The sequence below is a fragment of the Cordyceps fumosorosea genome (genome assembly GCF_001636725.1).
Source record: "Cordyceps fumosorosea ARSEF 2679 chromosome Unknown scaffold_38, whole genome shotgun sequence".
In the NCBI taxonomy this organism is placed as follows: Eukaryota; Fungi; Ascomycota; class Sordariomycetes; order Hypocreales; family Cordycipitaceae; genus Cordyceps; species Cordyceps fumosorosea.
Window position 1 is genome coordinate 140,967 of NW_017387338.1, and position 22,111 is coordinate 163,077.

The window sequence follows — 22,111 nt, forward strand, 5'->3', positions numbered from 1 at the left end:
TTGCTGCGGCTGACACTGACCCTCCCCGTCTATTTGCTGACCTTAGCTCAGCTCCAACAAGATCCAATGTGTGTTAATTGCACACCCCCAAAATGATGAAATCAACACCCCCTCTCTAATCCGCATTCGGCCGGGTTCACTTCTCCTGCATGTCATTAAAAAGCACCCCGGCCATTCTCTTTCCCGTCTTACACGGCTGGACCCGATGCTCAGAGGTGGCTCTCGACAAAGAAAAAGGCCCATCCTCGTTGGCTGGAATTATAACTAGTTACAGTAGAAAATCGCATTTCCCGTATACAATCAATGACGGTGCCAGCATTTGTACGTGCCGGCTCCCTCAACCACGCCCCAGCAAACCTGAGAAACCACCCGAGGAATCAGGTATCCCGAGAAACAACTGCGAAACAGGCAAAACACATTCCATACCCGGAGGAAATTCTGCTGGAGGACACAGGCATTGAACAATAGCCAGCAATTAATACTTAGCGTCAAACTCTCCAAACTACAAATCTGCTCCCACGGTTTCCAACCCAATCCCCATAGGCCGGCCGCCGAGGTTGCCCGAAACGGCAACCGGGTCCGGATCTCCTCGTCCGCCTTCTCCGCCGCCGCCGCCGCCGGTCACCACTTCCGCTGACAGCCTCGTCTTCCGCGCGCCTTTCCCAACTACCAGCAAGTCTCCCATCTGGCAAAAGCAGCCCTTCTCTGACCTTTCCACCGCGCATCCTACTCACTCCCATTTGTCTTCTCTTTCAACCTCGTGTCGCGCTCCCACTTCCTTAGTATGCCCCCTTCTTTCTTGTCCTTCTTCTATTGAACTGCGATTCGGCAACATCCTATCCAGTCATACTCTACGCTTCGTCCTCTTCCAATGCCGCTTTCTCCACAGCATGCAGGCCAGACCTCCTCGTGGCGCGCCAGGGTCCCTCAATCTCACCCCTTCTAGCTCTCACCTCACCTTCCTCTCCTTCACTACTTCCTTTTCGCTTTCGACCTCGCTCGCTCTTCATATCCCTTTCAACATGGTATCCCGCCAACCTTACGCTGTAGCCCGTCCCCGGCGTTCCTCCATGACTACAAGTCACATCACATCACATCACGTCAATCACACACTGGCTTGACATCAACGTAGTCGTATCGATATATTGTTCACGCCACCAAATATGCTACTCTATACCGTCGTCATTTAAAGCTACAAGTTCACAATCCCCATCCTTCCATTCATTTACAACAAAACACCCACCCACCATCTACCCCCTAGTCCCTCCTCTTCTCGCGTCCTCCAGATACAGGGTATTGACTACTCGCTGCCTCATTTCAAAAAAAAAAAAAAAAAGCAGTGTTTCCATAATTCGTTAAAAAAAAGACATAAACACAATCCCCAGCTGTCCTTTCTTAGACATTCTGTCCTTCTTAGACATATATAAACATTGCGGGGGAAACATGCCGTCCTATAAAATAAAAACAAGCCCAGAAATGCAAATGCTCGCTTCCATAGTACAGCCAAGGAATATATCCATCATCATGCCATCGCTCAATAACCTCGTCCGTTATTAATACGTCTCGCCTAGGTCGCCCGCGTCAGCCAATTCAGCCAACTTGTGGCCCCCCGCCGTGCTGGGCCGCCTGGGAATAGCAGGCTCGCGGCCCACGCCAGCGCTTGCGCGGCGGCTGGCGCTTTGCCTGCGACCACCCGGTGTCGGGATCGACGAGCCGCCCGGCGCTGGGATCCCGCTCATGCTGCTGCTGAAATCCATTTTGCCATAGGTTCCACGGCGGCTCGGTGTTTGCAGGCTGCCTTCTTGTTCCTCCTCAATATTAGGGTCAAGATAATGCGTGCTGGTTGAGTGCGAATGGCCGTGAAGAGACATAGACGACCGGGGCCGAGTGAGGGGCGTGCGAGTCGACGTGCGCGACATAGGTCTCGGCGGCGCCATGTCTGTTCGTGAAGGCGGTCGCGCGTATGATGACATGCTCGCCCGCGAACTAGGCCGGCTGCTGTCTGCATCGGGCGCCCGGTTCGGCAGCGGGCCAAACGATAGGCGGTTGGTGTTGGAGGCACTGAGTCTCGGCACGTGGCCTTGTCGTGACGAGACTGACGTTCGAAAGCTGGTGGATGTAGTCTCATCTCCAGTGATGGAAGAAGTGGCCGATCCGGCGGTGCGCTTGCGCGATCGAAGCGTTACCGACGACGGAACGTTGCCGAGCTTAGCAGAGCGAGGCGAAGCACGAGGCGGGCTGCTAGCCGGCCCAGGGAGCTTCGACCGCACATTGTGCACGCGTGCTTCCAGTCGCTGCATCTTTTCCGTGAGGGTACGAATGTGAGAAAGCGAGTTGGAGGCCGGCAATTTGTGGGAAGCCGTGCGAGAGTTGGTCGAGCGGTTGTTGGCGGGCGTCCGGTAGCTGGAACCGGCAGCGCCGGCGCCAGAGAGGCGAGGGGGAGCCACGCGGGTGTTGGTGGACTTGGCGCGGGGCTTAGGCGTGACACTCTGATCCAGTGAGGGGAGCCGGCTAGGTTTGCGGTGCAGTGGGCGGATCGGTGTCTTCGCCAACGCGGCTTTGGGCAAGGTGTTGGACGCCTCAGACATGGGTGGTGAGGGCGGCTCGTTGATGTCAGAGACGGTGCCTGCCGATGACACGGCCGATGATAGGGGCTTATCGGTGGGCGGCGGCGTGGTGATGAGGGGCGAGCTGGCGGTTGAGTTGGGCGACATTTCCGCGTGGCGATCAAAGGTGGGCGAGCCGAGGGCGGACATGTCGGTGGAAATGATGGAGAGGTGGTGCTGGCGGTCTTCGTGCTTCTTGAGCTTGTCCTGCATGAGCTCGGCCTCGATTTTGAGGTCAGCTAGCTCCTCGCGCAGACGCTGTGACTCGATGCGCAGCTTCTCACGCTCCTGCTCGCCCTGCTTCATCTCCTCATCCATGATGACGCCGCGCTCAATGGCCTGGTTGAACTTGGACTCCATGTCTTCGAGTGACGAGGTAGTGTTGCGCGCCTGGCGCTCAAAGTCGTCGTTGGCCACCTCGGAATCGCGCAGCTTCATCTGCAGGGTGCGGTTCGCGTCGCGGAGGACGGTGATTTCCTTTTCCAGGGCATTTTGCGCTGATGCGGCCTCGGTCTTGGATTCCTTGTATTTACGCTACAGCCATTAGCACCAGATGAAATAGAGTTTGCGTGGGGGCGACTTACCTTCCACTCTTCGACCTCGAATCCAAGAGCCTCTGCCTTTTCCTGGAAGAGTCTCTCCTGCTTCTCTGCTCTCTCAATGTCCTTTTCCAGCTCCTGCTCGAGCTCGCGGCTGGACTCGCGAAACTCGGCGAGCTCAACCTCGAGCTGCACATACTGGGACTTGTACCAGGAGAGCGCGTCTTCGACGGAGGCGGCCTCGCTGGGCGGCGACGAGGGCGGCTCCATGTTAGGTTTGCACGGCTGCTGTTGGCGGTCGCAGCTATGATGACGGTTGCGCCGCGGGGAGCATGAATACCGGCGTCGCAAAGGCTTATTTTTCTTCTTTTTCCAGTTTCTTTCGATGAGGTGGTCAAGGTGTCGAAAGGGGACGGCAAGGGTGCGACAAGCGTGGCGGTTGGTAGGTTTGTAACAGATAGAGTGCGAACGGGCGGAAGGTGAGAGTCGAGCGAGAAGAAAACGAGATTCAAACGCGACGAAAGAAGAAATATTAGAAACAAGTATGGAAGAAAGACTAGTCGTTAAAGGGTTCAGTCAAGGCGCGCGTCGTTTCCGGATATCGTCGTTCGTCGTCAGGGGGAGGCGTAAAGTGGTTGTCGTGGCTTCCAGGGTTCTTCCAGTACTGGGAGGTACTGGTGGGGGAACGGCGGTGAGGAGAAGCCGAGGAACGAGGTAATGTTGGCAGTGTGTTGAAAAATGGCGTAGGAGTATTTGAAGAATTGTCGAGGAACGGCCTATCGAAAGGGCTGTCGAAAAGCCCAGGCGGTTCTTTCTTCTTACCTTGAACTTGGGAGTGGAATCGTGCGAGGCCCCGTTGATGGGAGAAACATGAAAGGAAGCCAAAGGGAGGTGGCCGGGATGCGCGCCCAAGGATGGGGTGTGGCGCATGGTGTTTTGGCTTGTGACTTTTGGGCCAGTCATGTTTTGCAGCCCAACTGGAGGTGTGGCTGGTTGTGGCTGGGAGAATCTCAACAACGCCACCATGTATCCAGGAACAAACCTACCATGCACTGTGAGTTAAGTTAAACGGTATGGATTCAACTTGGAAATCTTAGTACAGCATTTTTCCATGAACTCGTCGCAGCAAAATAATGCTTCATCACGACGCATCACAGCCAACAGTCCCTTAAATCGACAGGCCTCACCCGAAACTCCAGCGGCATGTCCCAGCAGGTCCCAGGGCCCCACGCCTACCAGAGGGGCTCTCTTCTATTTCAGGTTTAGCTCGCCCCTTTCATCCTGAAACCATGGGCAACCGCAGCATCCAGTGACTCCCCAAGCAGAATCCCCCACCAAAAATTGTCATGCTCCAGGTTAACTTGCCAGCGATTTCGTCACCTTTCAATTTCCGCCCCCGAATGAAAGTCATGATGCCCAAGTGGTGAAATTAATGCGAAAACTTCAAATTCCCGGTTGCCTAGGTGCGATGGTATTTTTAACTTTCCGAAGCATAGTGCCTTTTTTGCTCTTTTTAGAAGACTGTTCCACCCCGTACTTGCAACTTGCGACCCTCCAGAGTCAGCTATCACAATACCAGTCAGATTCGAGGTAACAGTTACCCTGTGACTCGCATCAAAAGCGGTCATTCTCCCCTTACCTTCACGTGATCTTCAAAAGGTCACCCTGCATTTATTTGTAATCACTCTGTCGTTACTTCCATGCACTGTAAATCGCAGTCCCACAGCCGAGCTACTCCAGGGTAGCGACAATACGCTGATTACTCACGACCAACAGGCTTTCCACATAGCTCTTTTAGGCAATATCTTGCCAGCGATCCCTTTCCACTAGGAAGCTAAGTGTGGCTTAACCTCGTCTTGAAACCTCTCACACTGCAGATTTGCGGCGAAGATACTGCCCATCGACCGCCCCGTTGTACAATCTCATTTCGCTCCTGCATTCATCAATCGGTCTGGGCAGACCCGTCAGTCTCTTAGTCTTCATTCTTGCTGTGCGCATGACAGTCTCTGCACTTTCATCCTAATCCACTCCAGTGATAATGATTCTCGTGATATATTCTGCATCATGCAACGTAATGTACATTATACGTCAAAAGAAACGCTTCTATCCGCCCTTAAAATCGCTGTCTTTGGCGCTGTCGTTTCTGCCACCCAGCGAATAAGCTACTTTACAATCGGTTGCCTCCCGCTCTCCACGTCGCCCGGCCCTTGCGCGTTCCCGCAGTCGCCGCCCCGAAATTGTGCAGTCGCTCTCCGATTAGATAAGCTTCGTCTCGCACCCCCGATGTCCATTTGTTGAACACGCTGGCGAGCATCATTCCATTCTTCACCGCCACCAGCAGCACCGCCGCACCGGGGTACGAGAACCGGTAGAATATCGCCAGTTTCGCCATTTCCTCCCTATTCCCGCCCGCCTTCGGCATGTACCCCATGAATTGGTAGTGTACCAGAGATCTTGCCAACAGCGGCGGCGCGAATATCGCCACCAGAGCAATCGCCAGCCCGGGAATCACAAACGCCCGCGTAAACACACCCACATCCGGACGCTGCCATCCTCGTCGCAGCACACTTCGCACCGCCACAGCCGCTCGACTCGTCGGAAACAGGGTCGTAATCGTTTGCGAGCCCAATTTCATAAAGAGCAGACCAAGCGTCCACGACTGTGTCAGACGGACCGTATGTCTGCCTTGACTCGAGTTCACAGCCTGGTCCGCTTCAATCGTGGCTGCCGTCGGAGGGTTCATGTACGTGTGTAGCGGAATCGCGATATAGAGCTCTATCAGCACTGCAATAAGTAGTGGCAAGACAATGCCAAGGAAAAAATAGGTATAGACAAGCTGAGCCGCCCGCCCGCACGTCGACAACGTGCGGCTTGCTAGTCGCCCAGCCGCCATTTCTTGCCTTGTGCTCGCTATCCAGCCCGGTACCTTGTCCAACACGCGGCGGCTGCGGATGCCCAGGTAGCTTACTGCCCCGACAACGTAAATGCCGATACTGAAGGCATAAATGTCGTTGGTACGCACATAGTCGGGAATAAGCATCTTGAAAATCGCCCGCCCAATCACCAGTGGGACTATCGTAAGACCGACACCAGTAACAGCTGCAAAGATCCAGATGAAGAGAATAAAGCAGAAGATGCGCGACTTGAAGCTGGGCGGCACGTACACCTTGCGGTACTGATCCGAGGCGTATAAGTCATCGTCTTTCTTCCCGTCCTGTCGCTTGTTGTCCTCATTGACCGCAAGGAACACCTTACGACCCTTGGCGATTTTGACGCGATCCGATGCCGGCGCACGAACAAATTTGCCATCTTCCACCAGCAGCCTAGACCGGACCAGGTGCTCTTTGCGGCCGCCCAGCGGTACATTTGGATCATCGACTCCAACGTCACCCACGAGGGCATCTCTCCATGAGCCAGTACTCGTCGTGTCTGAGTCCCCGAGTCGCACAAACAAGCTTTGCAGTCGCCCAGTCCCAGCCGACCCTGGCAGCCGTAAGCTGCCCTCCTCGTCAATCTTGCGAGTACCAAACAGGAACGACGTTAAACGAAGGGCTCTCGCGCATCGGCGGAACCACCAGGTGTACATGGCGTGAATGCCGTCACCGGGCTTGAAGAATTTGATAGCCAGCGGCATTAAGAAGTTGTAAAAGAGAAGATCAACGGGAAACTCTAGCACCGGTTCATTGGACAAGTAGTGAATTGGCAGCACCGTTGGCAATGCCCAGGAGAGTCCCCAGACTACCCCGCCAAGACAGACAATGACAAGTGCCCCGTAAACGAACGCCGAGAATAGAATCTTCCTAAGTTGGGTAATCAGGTTTCTTTCCAGTACATCGCGCACGGGGTGGAACTCTGGGTCGTCGGGGTCGCGGATAAAGTATAAAACGCCTGGCCGCATAATCTTGCGGCACATCGAGACAAAGAGGGCAAAGTGAAACATGTAGCCGGTACCGACGAACCAGTGGACAAACACTGAGGTGGCAGGATAGTCGCGCGTGAACACAAGTCGTGATAGGACAGTCGCATCCCCGAAAAGCGGGAGAAGAGCCAGGTCAAGCAGCATCCCACAATACAGAGGGAAGACTAGCATTTCTATGCTGATGATTAAAATCACCTTCATTATACCGCTGGCTTGCTGAAGGGTATCAATGACACCTGCTTCCCAAGCTCTCATGAATTCGCCACTCGAGAACGGGCTGTTGCGCTGAAGATACATGGCAGCCATGGAAAAGACGGCCATATACCCAGCCAGGATGGCCCAGAATCGATCTCCTCCGGACCAGCGCGCAAGTTCAGGATCGGCAACTTCAACAACCTTTGATTCTCCCAGGTTGATCACCCAAGCATCAGGGGTCAACAGGAGCGAAGAGGACGCAATGACGAATTGCAGGGCAGCTTGGGCTTTTGTCGCAAGTAGGCCGAGTTGTTCAGCAAGTGACATTTTAACACCGCTTGTGTAAGCTGTCCAGCCAAGCTGTTGGACGACTCCAAAAGAGTGAAATGCTTGGGCTTTGAGGTTCAATAGAGCAACATGGCTGATGGCGGAAAAGTTCTGAATCTCTGTTGCCGACATTGGGAAATCCATGAATAAATAATCGAAAATCCTGGCCCCGGCATTGATCCAAAGGGCCCAACATGTTTTTCGGGTTGAGACCAATCTGCTTCCGACATCGCCTGACATGGAGAAGAGTCCCATCTCTACCAAATTGATCAAGCACCAGGACAGAAAAGCGCAAGCCATGACGAGGGCATCCTGGATGAGCTTCGAAATTTCCACAATCATGCGCACGAGACGCATGGGGCTGGCTAGGAGCCAGACTGTGACGCGGCCAATGTTGTAGGGGACGAATATGCAGGCGAAAATGGTCACGGAGACAAGGACAGAGCAAAAGACGGCGTTTTGAAACAACCCGGCGATAGGGCCTCGCATGCCAATCAATTCCATGACGCCTTCGAAATCTTCCATCTCATCAATGGCTTCTTGATCGAAGCCATCGGCACCTTGTATTGGGTCTTCCCCGGCAGGCTGAGCATCGTCTGCACCGAAATCGTCGTCGACAACATCAACCCAGGCATCCTCATCGTCATCCTGCGCTTCGGCGGCTTGAATTTCTAGCTCGTCAGCATGGTGATCGAGGCCACCCCACATGAGGTTGGCCACTCTATCGACGAATCCAATTGGCTCATCGTTGTTGATAGGGGCGGCGGCGCCTTGGGGAAGAGCCGCAGTGTCAGCCGGAAGTGTTTGGACAGCCGCTTCAGGCTCGCGTTCAAAGTCACCACCTTGGTCTGTTTCAACTGCTGGTCCTTGCAATGGCTGATTTGGGAAATTCGGATAAGCGTCTACTGGAAATCCTTCTGGCAATGGGTTGTGGTAGGACCCGTCCGCATGCGTTGAGGCGGACACATCCGGGGCATCATGCCGGCTGTGAGAGGATTCTTGCTCGTCGGCTTGCAGCCCTTCAAACGACCAGTTGTTATCCGCCAACGGATGTCTCGAGCTTGCATGGCTAGGTCCGGCTGACGCAGCTCGGGGTCGCAATCCAGTCCCAAAGTTGGAGCTTGTGGCCCCGACATCTTGTTGGAAGAATGGCGAGGCAGGGTAAGCAGTCTCGTGGGTGAGCCTCTCGTCATCGCCATTCAAGAAACGATCTGAGCTCTCGATGCTCTCGTGATAGTGACTCGAGGATGGCTCTGGGGTATCGGGGCGTTCAAAAATGTCTCGCGAGTTGGCGAAGTTATTCTCGGGGGTTGAGGACTCTTCTTGGATATTGTTAATCATAGCTTGACGAGTAGCGTCGGCCCAGTGGAGAAGTCTGCCGTCTGTATTTTCCCGCTCAATGATCCGAATAACTTCTCCATAATCGCCGCGAGCACGTCGATATATGCCAAGGTACTCCATGATCTGCAACGTTTCCTCCTCGTCTCCCAGGTGGCCACCGGGGCGTTGGGTCAAGGCCCAGACCTTATTGACGGCCTCCTGCTCAACCTCCAGAGGCACAGGCGGACGTTCGAAGATACTGCTAGGAGGCACTTCTTGCGGCATAGGAAGGGGAGGATGAGGTTGGACAAGATCATTGTCAAGATTGAACCCAGCAGCATTTTCACCAGCATCTCTGACCGGCTGGTCAGGATCAGCATCAAATGCATCTCCTTGAGCGGCCTCTTCTTGGTTAGCAAAGGCGGCACGCATGTTCAGCTCTGGTTGCTGTTGGACGACGTAGTCTCGCACCAGGATGATTAAAATGAAGCAGATGACGACGAGAATAGTGATGATTTGACCTTCGATGATGGACATGATTGTCCTGTTCACTCTAGGGCTCTGCGTCAAATTGCGAAGAAACGTGACGTTGCTGAGCAGGGAAGCTGACGGGGAGTCAATCTCGTATATAATCGTAATGGTGCCGTTCTCGTCCCTAAACGATCGGAAGGAGCCCGTGCCGTTGATGGTGTTTGCAGCGTACCCCACGGACTTGACGGCGAACTTGGGAATACCACTAAGATCTCCGGGAAGATTCTTCATCATTGTGGCGGCTTGGGCCAAGGTTGTAGTAGCCGCGTCAAGAAGCGGATTCGCGGGGCATTGGCCGAAAAATTGGTTGTACAAGGATGCTTCCCAGGAAGCCTGTCCACCTCTGAGGGACGAGATCGAGCCTCCCAGGCCTTCGTCACTGATCCAAAACATAAAGGACCAGACAGCGCGCATGGAGAGCGGCAGGAAGCATATCCAAACCCCGATGGCCAGGAGGGCGCGAAACCAAACGACCAGGTTGCGGAATAGATATTTGGCCATGTGCTCGAGGAATATGTGGACGGGCAACGTCTGGGGCATATCCGGGGAGTATAGTTTTGTAAACCGAAAAGATGTTTTGCAAAGCTCGCAGTACTTCTTCTGGGAGTGGGATAGCCACTCCATGAGGCAATCTTGGTGGACGAATTTGATGCTGCCACTGCATTTGCAGGGGTAGAAGAGCGGCTCAGTTTCGGTCGCTTCCGATCGACAGATTCGACAAATGGAGGGGACGCCATCGTTGTTGGTGTTGGCGGCGGATGGATTGTCGGATCTCGTTGGTGGGCGGGCATGCCGCGGCGAGGATGGCATGATTGAGTTGTCCATTGTGCCCTGCGCGGAAGGGGAGCTACTGAAGAAGCGCCTGCGGAACCATCAGGTTCTGGACGAGAAATCGAGAATCGTGGAGGTGGTTCGGGAGAATGATGGGCTCTGCCGATGTTTGGTGGCAGATGTGGTTATGGGGAGGCCAAGCAAGGCACAAACGGAGGCTCCTGGTGATAATTGAATGAACTGATGAAGCTAGGCGCAGCACAAGATGGCGTTGGCGGTGGGTTCTTGTAGTGGGTACATGAGAAATCCGCTAAACCGAGTGGCTGACAAAGTACACCTTACTTATCATTGCCAGCTTAGTCATCACCCATTTTAAGTCGATCTATGCTGTTGTATCTTGTATCTTGATGCTCACGCATTTTAAGCTCTCCTGGGTCTGCATCGGCCTGGCCAACGAAAACATGGCGGCAGCCGTGACGGCGTCGATGCGCGCCGTTGGCTGGAATGTATCCTTTTACTATCGGTCAGACAGGTACCCTCGCGCCTTTGCCGGCCTGTACCAGAACCCGCGCAAACCGACCGTTACCTTCACCGACGCGCGCTCCGAGCTGGCCTTGTGCTTTGAATTCAAGACTTCAAGCAACGACCAGCAAAGAAATGCTGATAATGCTGATAATGATCATGATGATGACAACAACGACAACAACGGAAATAACGACAATAACGACAGCAATGACAACAACGATAGTGAAAGTAACAGACCGCAGAGACGAGAGGGACAATAAGACACGGATGGTGTACAGTCATGGGAGAACATCGCCTTTGCCCTGACCGAAAAGCCCGACGAAGAAAACGGAGCAGATCCTATTGAGTATCCTTCCTGGATAGCCGGAGAGAACCTAGATGAAATTGTGCCTGGTGTACCGTCAACCAGTCCTCAGCAACGAAGAACTGTCACGTACCATATCGTTCAGCACAACAATAATTGCCGCTAGCCAGCCAGATCTTCATTGAAAGACCATCTTCGAGGTTGTCGTCTTTCTATTTAGAGGCTATATAATGACCTCCCTATGCTTACATTATAACGTAACAGCAAAATGTGCCCAACAACTTCTAAACCCCGGCCACCGTCGCCATCACGCCTATTTGCCGCACAATAAGTCGCCATCCGACTCAAGGCTTAATATTATGCCACTGAGACGAAAGATAAAGCCCCGCTCGAGATCTCCCTCGAAACGGACCGTATCTGGCACCACCTCTCCTGAGAAACCTGCCGACGATGCCGACGGCGAATACGACAACATGGTCGCTCCGGCGAGCATGGACATTGACATGGACGAAGCCAGGAGGGTCATAACCGAGTTCAGAATGGCCTGTATAAATCGGGCCACCTGCTGCGCCGTCTCTGGTGACGGAGTGCCGTGGTGTCCCGGGCAACCCATCGGTCCTGGCTTGCAAGCCTGCCACATTGTACCGCAGCAACACTATCATCTCTATCCTGTCATAAACAACGCCATGTCGGCTTCTCACGCTGACAGGGCGATCGAAAACAGTCCCCGTCGCCTGCGCGAGGCATGGCTCAATACATGGAGCTCTGACAACGGCATCCTGTTGATGAAGCATATTCACGACTTTTTCGACACTCGCCTCTTCTCAATCCACCCGCAGGCGTTACTGATCCGCGTCTTTGTGCCATACCAAGCCCTAGAACCCTACCATGGCCGAAAAGCGCAAGTGTCCCCGACAGTAGACCGCAACGCCCTGCGGCACCACTAAAACATGTGCTGCATAGAGAACATGGCCGCGGCAAGGCCGAATTTGAATGCTGCTTCACCTGACACGAGCCGGATGAGCAGTTCCGGTAGGAGCCTTATCAACACCTCGAGCGGCGGGACGCCCTTTAGTGGAAGGACCGACCTCCCCATTACGCCTAGCTTGGGGCGTACACTAATCCAAACAGCTATGCGGCCGGCGGGTGATCCGTCTAAGAGATCGCGGTCGACCCGCGACGACTATAAGCAGGGGCCAGCCATGAATAACTCCGAATTCTGGGAGGACCAAGAGGGGGATTCTCCACCGGCGAAACAAAGGTGGATGGAGGACGACTACAGGTCCAACAGCTATATTACGCCACACAACATCCATCAGTTTCTAGCTGATGTAAACTGGGTGCTGTGGAAATTGAAGTCGTAGTGTTACTGTTGTTATTATACTTGAAGACGCAATTCTGATTCTTTCATTCGATTCTGTAGGGGAAGTGTCATCCGTCAGGAAGCCCACTTTCGATGCTGAGGCAGTCCGGACGCGTGAGGGCAGTCGCAGAGTAGTAGAGAGACAGGCAGAAACATGTTGTAGAGGCTAGTGAATCTAATAGAGTAATTGTATAAAGAGACAAAAGCGCTCAAACGGTGGGTATGCGCTCCGATAGTTGTCATACCTATAACGGCTGTGTAAGCGCCTGTCCTCCCCTTTACACTCGCCTATCATCGTAGACAGTAATACCTTGGTATGTACATACCGAGTACTTGCTATGTACACACAAATTACTTAACCCTGACAGGCTACGGTCCACACAACTTGCATAATAGAGAACTCCTTTACCCATAACCTCCAAGGTCAAGGCGGCGTTCGTATCAACAAGGTAATAAAGGCAGTTTGGCATTTTAAAAGTTAAGATTTAAAAGTGCTTCTTAATCGCACTAAAGAAAAAAAGTCCAAAAAAAGTCCAATAAAAACAAACCTTGGAGCATTTCCTAAAGCTGAGTCTGATAAAAATAATTCCTAAAAGAGTTCCCAAAAGAGTTCCTACCTTATGTCCATATTGAATTCGACATGGCTCCATCTCGACTTCCACAGATCCGTATGATGGACCTTATAGGTAAGAAATGTTGAGTTTCTTTATTGTTCGCTGGCGTCTTTGCGTGAATACGAAGACATTGTTAGTCGGAGGCATTAACTCATCTGAGCTTCCTGTGCCTAGATGCCACTCTGTGCGATTCGGGAGTGTTGCTGTGCTTGGAGAGCTGAAAGGCTATACTGTTGGCGACCAAGGCCCTTCTGAAAGAGGCCAGCATCGTCTCCTCATCGTGCACGTAGCATGCCAATCCAGGTGGCCCACCCGATCATGATCCAAGAAAACATCACGTCGAGATCGTCCGCATTTGGATCACTCAAGATGTCTGCTGCCTTTTGAAGCACCTCTTTAGACTCATTTCTTGGCTTCAGGGCAACCAGATCGTCTCGCATCTGCATGACTCTGGCAGTTCCGTCTTGATCTGGGAGACGGGCCTGGACCAGCCTGGCCTCATCAGCCCACCTCGCCCTCACTAGATCGCCGAAAGTGACGAACCGAGATAAACCAAATTCAGGCGGCCACACAATGGCTATTTTCGTGTCCAAGAAACGGAAGATAGGGTTTCGCAGCTCTTCCTCACTGTTCATGATGGGCCGCAGGTAAATAAGGCCAAGAGAGTGAAGAGTGAAGAGAGTAAAGAAGGTGAAGAAGAGAGTAAAGAAGGTGAAGAAAGTGAAGTGAAGAAAATGAAGAAAGTGAAGGAAGAATGGCGTATCGAATGTATCGAACGTGTCGAGGTTGGAGGATTGAAATGTGCCGTGAGCTGCTCGCCTTTTATATCCAAGACAGAATGAGTGTATCACTCTGACTTGACTGAATAGTTGTGAGATGTCATATCAACGTAGCTCTTTTTGGTGATAATTTGATAGTTTCTATGCGCCTTGGTTTACTGAGTCTTTGACAGTTGTCATACCTACCATTGCTCTATCAGACGGCTGTATAACGCTATAGCTCGGTCAGGCTGGGTCAGTGTAACGACGGCTTCTAGGTTAGACCATTAGACCACAGAGACCTTAAAAAGATCAAGCGATAGCAGCCGATAAGGCCGAATATCCCTAGAATCCACTATAAACCTTACAGTCCGTGACAGTCAGCACCGGCCGGACTCAAGTACAGTCTGGAAATTCTAGAATGCACTTCTGGTCAAGGGTTATTAGAACCGCTTGCAAGACACGGAAATTTGGTTCAAGACTACGAGTATACCAAGTTAACATTTTCCGAGTGTAGACTGAAATCGTTGGCGCTCGTGGTAGAGGTTGCAGCGCGCGGCTATTTAGAATTGCGAGGCTTGGCAGACGAAAACTGTTTTAGAGGTATCGCATTTATTAACTGTCTGGACTATATTCATTACACGCTCAGGATACTAAAATCTTGACTGTAGAACGTTGTTGCGCTTTACTATGATATCCATGGCCTGCCTGGTAATGTTGGCGCGGTGTTGGCTCCTAACCATGATCATACCTGACGCCTCAAAGAAATGGAAAAGTATTCTTGGAACACGTCTTAAAGCTGCAGCAATAGTCTTAAGAGCGACAGGAGCACTGAAGTGGTACGATAAAGCGCCTATTCACGCCTGCCCTTGCGTTCCCTGACATGTACATCGCTGTCGCCGGCGAAGGTGCTTTCAAGCCAACAGGCAAAGACGAGACCTGTGCGAGCTGGAAGCCGAAGTCAACAATAGTCATTGCAAGAGCAAAGACACTAAATCCATCGTTTCGAACGTACGTTGCATCCGTCTAATCAAGGGGAATATTTCCCCAAATGCTTGCACCAAAGCACCAACCTTGGGAAACCAAGACCGCCCGGTAAGTTACGTTGGTGTAATGGCGGAATTGGATGCTATCCTGTAACGATCTAACCAACTAGCTACAAAGACCCCGAAAGATGGAGTGGCGGCAGCCCTTGGCCGATCATCCCCGGCATCCGCCATGTATCTTCAAGGTCCGTGACGGTAGGCTACATTTGTGGGAAACTGGCATTGTTGCCGACGCTGAGCGCTGCGGAATGAATTGTTTTTACAGGGGCTCCAATTGCCGAAGATGTTATGCGGAGCTGAAGAGACAGGCATAGAGGACGAATGTACAAACATTGCACCTTGGAAACAAACACGTCGCGGGTACTGCGGTGGTGCTCTTTTGCTGAGGTCTCGGTGCAAGTAGAAGTGTGGGTTTGTCGGACATGCGTTCGTCTGTGTCTGTGGGTCTGAAGGAGGATACGGATAGAAGGCATCTGTTCAGTGCCATTCACAGGTGTCTATTCATGGCGCAGGTACAGGGGCTGTTGGCCCGTGGGGAGAGACGACAGGGCGTCATCCTCACCGCATGATCGTCGGGTTTGCAGAATTATGAAACCAGTTTGTCTTGTTTCCTTTTATGAAGACACTTAATTAGACATTGATCTCTATTTCTTGCGTCTTAGATGGCGTTCAGCTTCCTGGGTTTGTCTGCGCGGCCGCAGGGACGAATTGTCATACGAGGCTTCTATTTACGGACAGGGGTATTTTCTTTACCTCAAACAACAAAAAGACTGCCTTGTTTCCTCTTTTCCCTTCTTTTTACCTTGCCATCATGATATATCGGGCGCAGCAGCGAAAGCCGCACTTCCTCCTCAGACAACTGACCAACAGGCGTGTCATACCCCAGGTATGGCTGAGACTCGGCGCAAGCTGAGAAAAACTCGACAACAAACAACTTGGGTCAGGTTTGTGCAAGACACTTATGATCATGCTTACATGACTCTGTCGCTCTGAAATGATGCTTTACCCCAATCGGAGCCAAAGTTCTCTCGGCTGACGAGCAGCCCGTGGCTGGAAACCAGCTCGTTTGTCCAGCCCCAAGACCTTGAGATACGCGCCCTATGAGCAAGAGATTAACCTCAGTGCGCGCTCGGCAGTCGTCAAAGATTACCGAATTACCGGTGATGTGCAGTTTTCTCGGCCGAGTTGGGCCGAAGAGGATTTTCCTTTGACCGCGCCTGATAACAAAGAACAAGTCAACTCTGACTTGTGGCGCCAAAGAAAAGACAAAAAAAAAATCAGAAAAAAAAAAAACAGAACAGAAAGAGAAGAAAACGCCCAATAGCACTTGCCTCTGCCCGCAGAAATTCCCAATATGGAAGGTTGAAGCTATTCAGCTGGGCGCCCTACCGCGGGAACCGAAAGCCACTTCTCGACGAGGACATTTTTAGACAAAAGAGTATCATGCATGTTTGTTTTTGCCATGGCCCGCTCCGTCCGCCCGCCGGGATGCTCCAAAAAGGCATCCCATTCTCTCCTCCTCCTCTTTGCCCTACGGTTTTGCGGGCGCGTGCACCGGCTGGCTGGGCTGGGCCGGAGTTTGATGTAGTTTATGAGATGATTCATTTCTCGGTAAAGACAATGGACCCCGAACGCCAAAGTGGGTCTTCGGCACGCTGGAACAATGGAAATGCTGTCAAGCAGGCTTCGCCCCGTTACCCCGAAAACCTGGCGAGGTTGGGTGGTAAAAAACGGCGTCACACGCTGTGCCACAACAGACGATACAAGATGTGATGGTCATTGTTAATGTGAAGATGTTGATGGTGTATTCATACCCGCACTCTACTGCTCTGTTTCCCGTATACCTTGACTGCTTTGTCCCTTTGGCGTAGTTACCAAGACGACCCTACGGCGCGCGCGCTACCTGGCTTTCGATCCTTCATCGGGGCCGGTGAGGCGGTAAGCCAATGAATACATGCCATCGTGAGACTTTCGTCGGGTCCGGTGAGAGCAGCCAGCCAATAACTCCAGGCTGTCGTAAGCCTTTCCAAGTTATTTCGTGGCTGAGTTGTCTGCCCTTCCGTATGGGACACCCAATCTTGCCGTTGTCCCTCGACGACGCTCCGTAGCCCCGGGTTGTCTTTGTCTAGCGGGCTGCCCATCGTTCGTCCGGGCGTGGGCAGCAGAGTCCATATATAGAGCGGAGTTGTTGGTCATGATCGTCGACCTGCGAGGCTGATTGTTGGGTCCCCCGGACGTGGCGCACGAGGACTTCACTCTGTTGTTCTTGTGGAGTTCGTCTGGCTTTCTCTCAGCGGGTAGCATTCAGTCCGAGTTTGCGTTTTCTCCTCGTGTTGAAGGTTGACAATTGGAGTATGCCATTATCATGTTGTCAATACTCGACATGCAAAGGCCTATAAATAGCGCCCTGTCCGGCCGAAGGGTCGGGGTTGTTCTTCATCATCAGCGACAAGTAACACCCAGTTCATACCAAAGATCAAGCCAGCAACCACCTCATACGACAGACAAGATGACCTCCGCCATCCTCTGCACTCTTCACCTCGGTCTCTGCTCCGTCGCTGGAGCTGCTGCCATTCCAGACCCGGCCGAGCTCGCCAGCTGTGAGGCCAGCCCCGACGGACAGCCACCCTGGGGTTCCAAGTTCTCTGGCTCCGAGACCAGCGTGACGGACAGCCGCCATGGGGTGTCAAGTTCTCCATTTCTCCATTCCGAAAGCCGAGAGCGAGTAGTCTCCATGGGTGGCATCAAGAGCTCCAGCATCGAAACATGCCGCGGAGAGTGACTCTAGTGTAAGTTGCTGCCTTCCACTTAGTTGGCCTTGTCTCGATGAGTGTTTACTTACTCATCCCTCTTTAGGTGCGCATACCACCACACTTGCAAATTACATCCGGTCGGGGGCATGGCATCTGCCTAGGAACTCGTGCAACTTTTTCCTGAAAACTTGCCATCGTTGTATTTTCATTCATTTTTAAGCGAGAGTCGTTTATTTCGGACAATTAATGCAAAGTTTCACCTTCACGCTCTTCAAAGGCTGCGCTGCCACACGCCGCTCTCGTAAAAGTGAAAGTCTGTTCGTGCGCCAACTTCATTGAGCATTGCCAACTCCGACTGGACCCAGGGCCGGGAATGATTATTGCATCAATGGATGCTCTAGACAAACGAGACTGAGTGCTTTTGACACAGTCTGCTGGACGACAGCACAACGGCGGGTAGTACATACTCTACGCTCCAACCAGACGCCTTTTGCTCTCCTTTAGCATTTAATAAAGTACATGGCATTTCATTTTAAATCTGGGTAACCCCGGCCAATCCTCGTAATACGAATAATAGCCTTGTCCCTCCCTCCCTGCCAGGTCCCCGTGGGGTACCCAATAACTAGTTACCACTAGTTAGTTAGTTAATGAAAGCCGGCTTCTAGCGCTGTCGCGATTCATGCTCCTGACATTTCATACCATAGACGAGGCTATGCCTTCCATGGACAAGAAAAGAGCGCGGGACCGTCGGTCCCAGCAAAGTCTCCGCGATCGAAAGCAAAAACGCATCACCGAACTGGAAGGGCTGGTGGCGCGGTGTAAAGAGCGGCACCAGGGCCGGGATCAGGATCAGGATCAGGCATACAACTCGCATGATGCGTATGCGCGTGAGATTAGTGCGCTGCGACAGCAGAACAAAGCCCTTGTCCAGCGGCAGGAGCTGCTCAAGTCATTAGTGCTGTCTTGGGACGAGCCGGATCCGATTACGGTCGTGGCAACGGCAGCAGAGGACAGATGGACAGGGACGGCGACGTTACCGCCTCTTGGAGATGAGGATCATGTGGCATGCTTGCGGGCAGCATCAACAGCGGCACGGACGGGCGCCGGCGGGAGTGCGGGATGCAATAATCTGCCGCCTCCGCATACCGAGACTAGCTCTCACCCTCGGAGTGAGACAGAGACGCTTCCTATTGCATCCGCCTTGGCAACATCGTCGTCGTCGTCGTCGTCGCCGCCGCCGCCGCCATGGAGTCGCATCCCGCCGCACGACGACGACTTCTCCAACCTCGAGACGCTGGCCGGCTGTCCCTGGTTCGGGCACGCCTCCCTCATCCAGAGCTGCCCCGACACGCCGCACTCGCCCCTCGACATCCTCTACGGCAGCACGCTGAACCCGCTCGCCGACATGATTCACCGCAACAGCAACCGACGGCCGTTTCGCGAGCTGGAGCGGCTGGCCACCGGCTGGCTCGCCTACCTCTTCACGCGCTGGGTGTGCAACCCGTGCCCGGAGACGTATCGACGCATGCCCTCCTTCTTGCGACCGGTCAAGGAGCAGCTGGAGATTGTGCACCCGATGGTGCTCAACATGGTGCCCTGGTCGCGCGTGAGGGTCGCGCTGATACGCGCGTGGCCGCAGTACCGGGACAATTATCGCGACTTTTTCGGCCTTTTTGCCTGCTGCATACGCATTCGCTGGCCGTGGGGAGAGCATGTGCTGGAGCGAGCGGCGGACAACACCCTGGTGATGCGGCAGGACTTTTACGAGACGCTGATGAGCGAGCGCGGGTGGATGGTGACGAGAGACTTTGTCGATCAGTATCCTGCTCTTTTTGCAGGTGTTCATGTAGAATCTATACTCTATAACTTTATCTAGCAAGCATCATCTACTCAGCATGTATGCTGATACACCGCAGGCCTAGACCTGTGGACTACTCCCTTCAGCCAGCGCCGTCCGTCACCGCGTGCTCAACTTGTTTGTCCTCAATCGAGATTGACAGGCCATCTCTCCCGGATAGCCTTTCCATAGCGGATGAAGACAATCGGGAGCGGAACAAACGCCAACGCCAGGAAGCCCAGCAGCGAGTTTCCCCAGCCCAGTCCCAGCGACTTGAACATGGCCGGTCCTGCCAGCGGCAGCAGCGCCCCGAGCAGCGACCGCGTCGCAGTCAGCGCGGCATTGCCCGACGCGGCATACTTGGGATAGCAGTCAATGACATACGTCTGGACCGGCATGAAGACGCCCATCATGCCGGTGCCAAAGGGGAACATGCCAATGATGGGCACGATCCAGTGGACGTGCTTGTCGGCCGTCCAGCCGTACCAGAAGAAGCTGATGGGCAGGATGCACGCGAAAATGGTCATCATGGGGAGACGCATCTCGGGCTCCATCTTGCCGCCGTTGCGCGCGGCGAGTTTCATGACCATTCCATCGTTTGTCGAGCCGATGATGACGAGGCCGACGAGGAAACCCATGCCGATGCCGAGATACGCGAGGCCGGCGAGGCCGGTAGAAAAGCCGTACTGCGTCGTGAAGACGGAGGTGATGGTGGTGAAGAAGAGGTACAAGAGGCCGTACACGAGTGCCTGTAACCAGTCGTGTCAAGCATCAGCATCATGGGCGCAAGCGAGATGGGAAGGATTGAGGGGATGGCAGGGCATGCGAAGCGTACCATGTAGACCGAGAGGAGCAGAACAATGACAGACTGGGAAAGGAGCCGCAAGGGGCGGAGAACTCCCTTGCGGATGGTCCTCGCAGCGGAGACGTCGGCGTCCCCAGGCTCGAGCGCGCTGCGCAAATCGCCGCGGTTCAGCTCCTTGGCGAGCGCCGCGGCCTTCCTGCGGAGCAGCACCGGCGCGTACGTCTCCCGATTCACCAGGTCCACGACCAGCGACAGCACGCCGCCCGCGATCAGCAGCAGCCAAAACACCCATCGCCAGCCGGCCGCCTCGCCCAGGAACCCGCCCGCGATCGGCCCCGCGACCGGCCCGATGAGCGGGCCCATCGCCCAGAGCGCCGTGGCCCGGCCGCGCTGCTGCACGCCGAACAGGTCGGCGATGACGCCGGCGCCGAGCGTCAGGCACGCGGAGCCGCCGATGCCGGCGAGGAGGCGGCAGACGATGAGCGTTTCCGTGTTCCGCGCCAGGGCGCACCCGATCTGCCAGACGACGAAGAACCAGTTGCCGGCGGAGAGGACGACGCGACGGCCGTAGATTTCGCTGAGCGGTGCGAGTAAAAGAGGTCCGACCTGCGGGCGGCGCGGCGGGCCGTGTTAGTCAGGATTGAGGGAGGAGGGGGGGCGCGGCTGAGTTGGCTCTGCATCGACGCAGAAGAAGAAAGAAAGACGGTACCGTATAGCCAATGAGGTAGATGCTGACGGAAAGAGACGTCACCGTCTCGTTGGTCTCGCCAAACTCCCGCGCCATGTATCCCACCGCGGGCGCAAACATGCTCGAGGCCAGCGGCGAGATGATGGTCATGACGCTGATGAGTGCCAGGATCATCCACTTCTTGCGCGGCGAGAAGTTTTGCGGGTTCTCGGGGTCATCTTGGCCGTCCCAGGCCACGATGCCGGCATCGAGGTCCGTGACCGGGAACTGCACGTCAGAGAGGCGTGACGACTCGGCTTGCGGTTCTTCCTTGTTCCGCTGCGTCTCGAGGTCGGGATCCAAGGCGTCATTGTCCCTGTTTTGTGTCGTCGTGGAGCTTGCGTATTGGCTAGCCATGGTGTTTGTGTAGGCTGTGTGGACGGGGGAGGAGCTGGACCAACATGAGGGGAAAGATGACCAAGACCTGGCAACTGGAGCTTCATGTGTGATGATGATATATGTATATGCAAATATCCGTATAGCTTGAAATAAGCAGTAGATAATGTCCAACTATCTGAAATACCCTTGTCGTTTTGTCCGTGTACCGGACTTAGTAAACCACCCGCCCGAGCCCGGCTCCGAGTTGCGTGGCCAATCCCGTGCGTTTGTCCCTCGACAGGCTCCAGGATCTGGGGACGATGAATCAGTGGTACGGGTCGTTAGATGAATGTGAGCCAATCGGCCAAGCCTGCGGCCCATGGACGCCCCGGCGCTGAATCATCGCTTCCGCGGAGGATGTATGTAGACGCGTACGTATCCATGTCAATAAATACATCGAAGCCGAGAAAAAAAAAATGCATACTGAGGCATACCGAAATTCGGGGTGTCAAAGAACAAGGCAACTCTAGCCATCAATTGCCCGAAACAAACTGATAATAGCACTGGGCAGAGAGAGGTCTTGGCAATCGGGCATCTGGATCATCGCAACACCAATTGCACTACTAGTTGTCCGCGGACCTTGACATGAGTTCGCGCGTTCGGCAAGCAGTTCCTCTACCATTGCATTGTGCAATGATCAAGACCCCTGCGACCTTGATGAGCGAGCTAGGTCTCTTAATCTAGTGATGTATAAGTAACTAAAGTCTGTTAGGGCCATTATAAAGTAAATTATCCGTTGCAGCTATAACTAAACACCTTATTATAATCAAAGATAATAGCCCTCAATGATATT

The 22,111-nt window shown here is 53.7% G+C and overlaps 5 protein-coding genes across 5 annotated transcripts; 2 read left to right on the forward strand and 3 right to left on the reverse strand.

Annotated features, from left to right (window-relative positions):
- Positions 1-1,553: 1,553 nt before the first annotated feature.
- ISF_08958 (RING finger membrane protein) lies at positions 1,554-3,415 on the reverse strand (the record flags this gene model as incomplete). The annotated part of the gene is made up of 2 exons (XM_018852561.1): positions 1,554-3,140; positions 3,191-3,415. 2 exons carry the CDS (start codon positions 3,413-3,415, stop codon positions 1,554-1,556), a joined length of 1,812 nt encoding a protein of 603 aa, XP_018700290.1.
- A 1,897-nt stretch (positions 3,416-5,312) lies between these two features.
- ISF_08959 (RING finger membrane protein) lies at positions 5,313-10,262 on the reverse strand (the record flags this gene model as incomplete). Its single annotated transcript, XM_018852562.1, has 1 exon — positions 5,313-10,262. One exon carries the CDS (start codon positions 10,260-10,262, stop codon positions 5,313-5,315), a length of 4,950 nt encoding a protein of 1,649 aa, XP_018700291.1.
- A 407-nt stretch (positions 10,263-10,669) lies between these two features.
- ISF_08960 (hypothetical protein) lies at positions 10,670-11,984 on the forward strand (the record flags this gene model as incomplete). The annotated part of the gene is made up of 2 exons (XM_018852563.1): positions 10,670-10,961; positions 11,302-11,984. The coding sequence occupies 2 exons, from the start codon at positions 10,670-10,672 to the stop codon at positions 11,982-11,984; spliced, it is 975 nt and encodes a 324-aa protein (XP_018700292.1).
- A 5,343-nt stretch (positions 11,985-17,327) lies between these two features.
- ISF_08961 (hypothetical protein) lies at positions 17,328-19,447 on the forward strand (the record flags this gene model as incomplete). Its single annotated transcript, XM_018852564.1, has 2 exons — positions 17,328-17,418; positions 18,276-19,447. 2 exons carry the CDS (start codon positions 17,328-17,330, stop codon positions 19,445-19,447), a joined length of 1,263 nt encoding a protein of 420 aa, XP_018700293.1.
- A 107-nt stretch (positions 19,448-19,554) lies between these two features.
- Positions 19,555-21,297, reverse strand: ISF_08962 (Major facilitator superfamily domain, general substrate transporter; the record flags this gene model as incomplete). Its single annotated transcript, XM_018852565.1, has 3 exons — positions 19,555-20,157; positions 20,244-20,819; positions 20,923-21,297. 3 exons carry the CDS (start codon positions 21,295-21,297, stop codon positions 19,555-19,557), a joined length of 1,554 nt encoding a protein of 517 aa, XP_018700294.1.
- Positions 21,298-22,111: the final 814 nt, after the last annotated feature.